The sequence below is a fragment of the Quercus suber genome, unplaced genomic scaffold (assembly GCF_002906115.3).
Source record: "Quercus suber isolate HL8 unplaced genomic scaffold, Cork oak 2.0 scaffold_580, whole genome shotgun sequence".
In the NCBI taxonomy this organism is placed as follows: Eukaryota; Viridiplantae; Streptophyta; class Magnoliopsida; order Fagales; family Fagaceae; genus Quercus; species Quercus suber.
In genome coordinates, this window is record NW_027070025.1 from 27263 (window position 1) to 34427 (window position 7165).

At 34.4% G+C, this 7165-nt stretch overlaps 1 protein-coding gene across 1 annotated transcript; it reads left to right on the top strand.

Annotated features, from left to right (window-relative positions):
- Nucleotides 1–1813: 1813 nt before the first annotated feature.
- LOC112016727 (serine/threonine-protein kinase Aurora-3) lies at nt 1814–5512 on the top strand (the record flags this gene model as incomplete). Its single annotated transcript, XM_065764735.1, is given in 4 exon segments — nt 1814–2028; nt 2137–2209; nt 2318–2402; nt 5283–5512. Coding segments are annotated over 4 exon segments (447 nt in total), but the record flags the coding sequence as incomplete, so codon positions are not given.
- Between the last annotated feature and the right edge of the window lie 1653 nt (nt 5513–7165).

A 7165-nucleotide genomic window follows, 5' to 3' on the forward strand; every position in this document is an offset into this window, starting at 1 on the left:
AATTTCTAGTTCTCACTAACCATTGAGACAACTCAGATAAACTTTTCAATTCTTTGAACTCTGGATCCTGGACTACATTATGCTCAAAATGATAAAGCTCCTTCTTCAACACTTGTTTGTCATAATCTGTGAAATCTTGTGGATAGAAATTCTCTACCAACAAACAAAGATCACTACTTCTGAAAGATTTTAATGCCTCTCGAGGTTCTAAAGCTGAGCTAAGCCTTAGTAACTCCATTGCATCTTCATTAAACCGATAATTTAGTTCCTGTAGTTGAGAATCTATTGTAGCATAAAAAATATTTACTCGATAATGATGCTCAATTGTAATGTTATCTTGCTGATTACGAGCTCGACCTCGCCTCGGAACATAACGAGCATTCATATCCAGGACATCAATGCAATGCTTCTCACAAAATGATATCACAGTGGTGAGTAAGCCATCCCATCCATCATCTCTAAATTTTTGGATAAGTGCTTTAGTAGATGAAACTAAATGCCAGGCATTTAAAATGTCTTGAGATTGGCTTTGCAAAGCTGACAAAGTTTATCAGTGATCTCCATAGTTTCCTTCTCAAGATGCAAGATGAAGACAAATTCAAATGAAGTTAAACCCTCATAAGCTGACTCTGCTTCTGCCCGATGTTCTCCATCAATTGCATCATCAATTATATTTTGCAAACTTCAACAGTTGAAGTAAACATTCTTAATAAGCTAGAAACTGATCTAAAATGTGAACTCCAACGTGTTTCTACAGTCGTTGTAAAGTGCCAATTTGATTAAGCCCATTCCAGTCTCAAGCTCTTCAAGATCAATCAAACGTGCTATTTCATTAGCATTGGCAACTTTCAATTGCTCATTGCGCTTGCATGAAGCATTAACAATTTTGATCAGAAAAAGCAATGCAAGAAAAAAATGACTAATGGCATTAACTTGTTTTGATGCTTTTACTAATGCCAATTGTAAGCGATGTGCAAAACAATGGATGTAGTAAGCATATGGGCAATCATTCAAATCAAAGCTTGTAATCCATTCCACATACCTCGCAGTTGCTTGCTCCATCATATCCTTGCCCTCGAATATTTTGTATATCTAAGCAATGCTGAGATAACAAAGAATATATCCCCTCTTTAGAGTCAAAGCTGCAGTGTCAGCAACATGAATAAGCCCAAAAAAACGTTCTTTGACAAAGCCTTCTGCATCAACATATCTAAAAACCACAGCATTCTCTCTCATGGACTCATCACGAGCTTCATCAACCATATGCAAAACTTTGCATCACCAATTTCTTCCCGAATGCCCTTCTTCACTTTGGCTGAGAAAACATGTAGAATTTCCTTTTGAATTTTGTTTTGTTTTGTTTTTTTTTTTGTTTTGTTTTGTTTTGTTTTTTTTTTTCATTTTTTGGCACAATCCATAGCAGAAATTGCAACTGAGGTTGAACACTTGAGCTTATGAACAGTACAATGTCTCTCTATCCCTCTTTCTTTCCTTTTTTCTTGTTGGTTTCTTTTTTGTATTTGAACAAAAGTTTCTTTAGAATGCTGTGGTGGTGCTCAACTTCAAGATGCATTCTGTTTGTTATTGATTAACATCCACTAAAAATTTTATTTTTACGAATCTCCAAACAGAGACACATTCCACTTTTTCTTCTTCTATTGTTACATATATTTAATAGATATTTGTCAATGATTAGTTTATAAAATTTAATGATATTGTCCCTTGACTTGGACTGATATTAAATATTATTACTGAGGAAGTGCAAAAGAAATTACTGATTTTTTGTTTAACTTTGTTATAACTATATATGTAGGGTCGACTGAAAATTGCGGACTTTGGATGGTCTGTACAGTCAAGAAGCAAGAGACTCACAATGTGTGGAACTTTGGATTATTTAGCGCCAGAAATGGTGGAGAACAAGGCTCACGACTACGCAGTTGATAATTGGACTTTGGGTATCCTTTGCTATGAGTTCCTTTATGGTGTCCCTCCATTTGAGGCTGAGAGTCAAAGTGATACATTTAGGAGGTCGGGTGGAAATATTCATTTTAGAATTTTAGTGTGATTACTTTGGAAGAAAATTATGCCAAAAGTTGTGTTATTTTTAGTTTGATATATTGTATTTGGATGTACCAGGATAATGAAGGTTGACCTGAGCTTCCCTTCCACCCCTTGTGTTTCTACAGAAGCCAAAGATCTCATTCTTCGGGTATATTTGGTCATGGCTGTTTTCATATTTATATCTGGGTGTAAAGTAGTACTCTCATTTGATAGGTATAATTGCATTCTTGAAACTGTAATCTGAAAATATGTGCAGCTTCTGGTGAAGGACTCCTCAAAAAGGCTCTCTCTCCAGAAGATAACAGAGCATCCTTGGATAATCAAGAATGCAAATCCTACAGGTATCTGTAATAAGTAGCATTTTAAACTTCAGAGGTGATTCTGCCATGGTTTTGAGGAATCAACATTGTTGAATTCTGCATCTAATGGTGTCCTCTCTCTCTCTCTCTCAATGCATCCTCCAATATCCCTTCATTTTGTACACTGCTCTGAGAAGTGAGAAGCATTGATTTGCAAACCCAAGCATTGAGGTTCATGCATTATACCGTTTATATATGATAATTTGATGTTCTTTCTCTTGCTCATGGTAGGTTTTGCAACTATGGATTTATTTCTAGAGATTAGATTACAGGATTGGCTACATATGTTGTTGCATCTAATTAATCTATCTTGTTATTGGGTCTAATTAATCTATCATTCCAAGTGTAATGACAAATTGCTCATGCTGGTTTATTTTAATATTTGTAATGGTTCAGCCTTCAATTGTTTTTGTTGGTCTACAGCCTAGTTGCAATGTCCTATGAACTGCAAACTTTTGATTATTGCTCAGGTGGGAGGTGGAATATAATTGCAACCACTGTTTTTTATCAACTATACTAGCACCTATTTAGCATATCATTCAAGAAGCCAATCATTGCATGATATGACTGTCTATTTATCTTAAGTAGATATGCTGCCTTTCCTTCCATATACAAGCTTGAACTATGCGATTTTGGGCAAGTCTTAGTTCTGAATATGTTCCCCCCCACACCCCCCCCCTAAAAAAAAAAAAAAATCTAAACCTAATGTCTCTACCGTTCTTCAAAGATTCCCAAAAATGTTTGAAGGGGATCTCCAAGCATCCTAGAGATAGGTTCGATAATTTTGGAACAGGAACAAAATGACCTATACTATTGTGATATCAGTTTTCTTAGGGTTTATGTGGAACACATACTAGGACTAAACTGAATAATAAAGCTATGTTTTGCATCTCTATTGAGAATTCATTTCATAATAAAATGCATTTTGAAAAAAATGATGGGTTGTGTTTAAGGAAATCTCTATTGATGCGTGTTATGAATGATTCTTATATGGGTTTTGTATGCTTTGGGGGATCTATTGGTTTATAAATTAATGGCTAGAATATTGTTTTCATTCCTCGAAAAAGTCATTTTATTTGTTCCTAAGTTATTGAAAGGGTTAAACTTTTGTCCTTAAACTTTAAAAAATATCTTATTTCATTCCTAAACCATTGAAAAAAAAATATCGGCCCTAAACTATTCAAAAAAACTCTTTAAAAAGTTTTGAAATGAAATTCATACAAACTCTTCAAAAAAAAAATTCAACTTTTTAAAGTTTAGGGACAAAAAAAGAAATTCATACAAACTTTAGGGACAAACAATTTTTTTGGCCTAAATTAATTACAAATTGCTTTAGCAGATTTTTTACTTTTTAAATTAGAGGGTTGGTTTGTTTTCTATTTATTTTCTTATTGCATATTCAATGGTGATTGTGGAATGTCTGATGGAGGATGATTAATGAATGGTTTTGTTGCTTGTGGAGTAACTATTTAAGACACATATTTCCATTAAGACAGAATCAGTTTCTTCATCATGTCGGAAAATGTGTCTGCAGTAAGAGAGCTTGGTATGCTAAAAATTTTGGTTTCTAGCAGGTATAATTTTCACTAATATATGAAAATAGAAATGGATAAGTGAGATAGTGACATGGCTTTGCTCCATTATTTTCAATTTCTGTTGTCTCTATGATATGAAATGGATATGAAAGTGTTTTTATATATGATATCTTTCACTTTTTATTCATATCTGAATGTGGTATAGGAGCATACCAATTATAATTTTGTATAAATGAAGACATTTTGGCTTCCTCTCTACCTGAGCACATCAATTGTAATTGCCTAATTCTCACACAGAGTTATATAAAGGGGGAAACTGGGATAGAGATGAGGCCTAGGTACAATGGTGATGTTTTGTTGTAATTTGCTAGGGAGTATGTTAGCTTGCCCTATGTGCAAGGGACAGTCCCTTGTGTTGTTTCAGTTGTCATATGTTGATTTAGAATGAGGTTTTAGGTTAGTGACCTTTGTGATGAGGGTGTGTTTTCCTTGCTACTTGTTTCTATTGAGTGAAACTTTGTGTATATAATATCAAAGACGTGAATACTTGGGAAAGTAGGTGTAGAGTTTATTTGAGGTTGACACTAATGGTCTAGTTGATGTAAAGCACCTTGTCTCACTCACCCCATTAGAGTCGCAACCTGAGAAAGTAGGTGTAGAGTTTTGACGATGACAATCATGATGTCAATAGGTGTAGACGTAGGAGTACTAGCTCAGTTGGTGGTCCACGTTGTAGGTGTCGTGATGGGAAAGAGACTACTATAGGTAAGACCGATAAAACAACTGGTGAACTTTGTGACGCTCTCTTAGCTGAAATTGTTGGGGACATGGCTTAGTCCTATATAATTTGTCATTGTATCTTAGAGCACAAGTTGGATGAAGTAACGAAAGGTTCAACAGAATACATGAGTGTATTGTTGTTGTTCCCAGATCCCATTAACAGGGAGGTACATCTTACGGATGACTTCACAGGGCTCTTATCTTAGAGTTGGTTGGAGTTCATGCGAACCACGACATCCTCCCAGCCTCCTACTCCAGAATTTCCCACATATTTCCCAACAAGCTCTGGAATTTACCATCCAAACTATGTATTGCCCAACACACAGCTCCATCATTATGATAGTGGTGCTCAACAAAGCCAACTGAGTGCTCATACATTTCATAATTAACATCAGTCATCCTCTGACTTAGATAATTTTTGAAATTTGTATCTGAGTGATTCTCATTTTGATGCTACCATTTCTGTATTGATGGTTACATTGGTATGCATGGTAGTAGTTGAGATATTCTTTTTATGATATTGCATAATTATGTTAAATGCCAATAGGTATGGCTGAGACACTTGCCTGTAGAGGCGGCCGCATGGTATTGTACATGGATAGGAGCAGAAAACAATGGTAGATGGTTTTATAGATGTCCAATGCATATGGTATTCTACATTTTGAAGCCACTATTATGAATGATCAATAATTTGTGTACATTGTGAAATTGGGGAAGTTTCTTGCTTGCTTCATTGTACAATATTACAATAATAATTTAATTTGGATCATAGAACTACCAGTCATTTCAGGACACGTACATCACATTGGTCACACGTACACATGATGCAAGTACATCATATTAAATTTCTCGTAAGGGACAACAAAGGCGGATTACTTGTTATTCAGCAACAAAAAAAGAAACAAAAAAAGAGGTGGATTGCTTCTTGTGCATTACTAATTTCACTAACATTATGTATTTTTGTTGTTATTATTTCTGTTATAAATGGTGATTTTATTTAAGTAAATATTATTAACTTTATGCATTATATAACATTTTTATTTCTTGGATTTTATATAATGGACGCAAATTTAAAATTCATGTCCATTTCTATGCGTCAAATTTAGGATTTTTTTGATAGGGCTAATTCCTACCTTTTCAATTGTCTTCGTTGAGACAGAATTGTGCGAGTTTTATTACTTAAGATAGAATTTTGCGTAAGATTTTTATAAGTTCACAAATGAAAATAATTCTATCTAGTTAAATAAACTAAGGGTAATTACATTCTTCTCTCTAGAGGTTTGAAGAAATGATATTTCATCCTAAATTTGAAGGGAAAAATACTTTCCCTCCTTGACATTTGATTAATCTTAAATATTAAGTTACATTTAAAAAATTAAATAAAATACTTCAAAAAAAAAGAAAAAAGAAAAAAGAAAAAAGAGTAAGGTTCTATTAGTATAGACCAAATTTTATTAAATTAATATGCTTAGACAAGTATCTAAATTTCTAACTACAAATTACGATTTGACTGTTTTGTCATAAAAACATCTTCTGCATTTTCTTTTATTGTTTTGGACAGCAAAAACACAAGTTAACTAAAACTAAAATAGCATGGGGGACAATGTTTTCCACCTTTTCAAAGTGGGAAAAAAAGTGAGACATTTTTCTAAATGTTCATACTAAAGTATAAAAAAGAATGAGTGAAAATGATATTTGAGAGAATGGAATTGAAGTAATGGAGTATAAAAAATGGTTCACCATTAGCATTTTTATTTTCCTTTTAGTGAGCTTGTATAGGATTTAAAATAAAATCACAAAAAATAAAATTAAAGACAAAACTTTGGTTTCTGTTACAAAATCGTCCAAAATTAAAAAAGAAAGAGTGTTGATTTGGGTCCAAGAGTTTTGCTTCGGCGGTCCCGCCCGCTGTGACATCGGTGGGGCTCACCCAATCTACGAACTACGTTCAAAATCTTAAATCCCATCTCTAATGTACCATTCAAACGCCGCCGTACCAGGTCCACTAGCGAATGAAAAATGTGGGGCCCTTCTCGACATAAATAAAACGCATCTGATCTGCATGATCTTGCCACGTGGCCACAGCGTCAAATCTAAAAAATCGGGGAAAATTTTTGAATCAAGAGAAAGTCAAGCTCAAGCGCGCAACGCCATGAAACATTAATAAAAGAGAGTAATAATAAATCAAGATTTTTATATTACAAATCGAGGGTCGTGGTGGTGGTGGTGGGCCCCACCATGTGGGACGGTGGTTGATGAACAAAGTAAACATGCTTACCGGACCCAACCCCAAGCCTACGTCCTTTTCTTCTCCTTCAACACTATTTATGGTTACAAAAAAAAATCTAGCACACAACCCAACTTGACACAATTTTGACTTAATAAATTGAAGTATTGGAGGGAAAACTAGTGACAAGTAGCCATTACAAC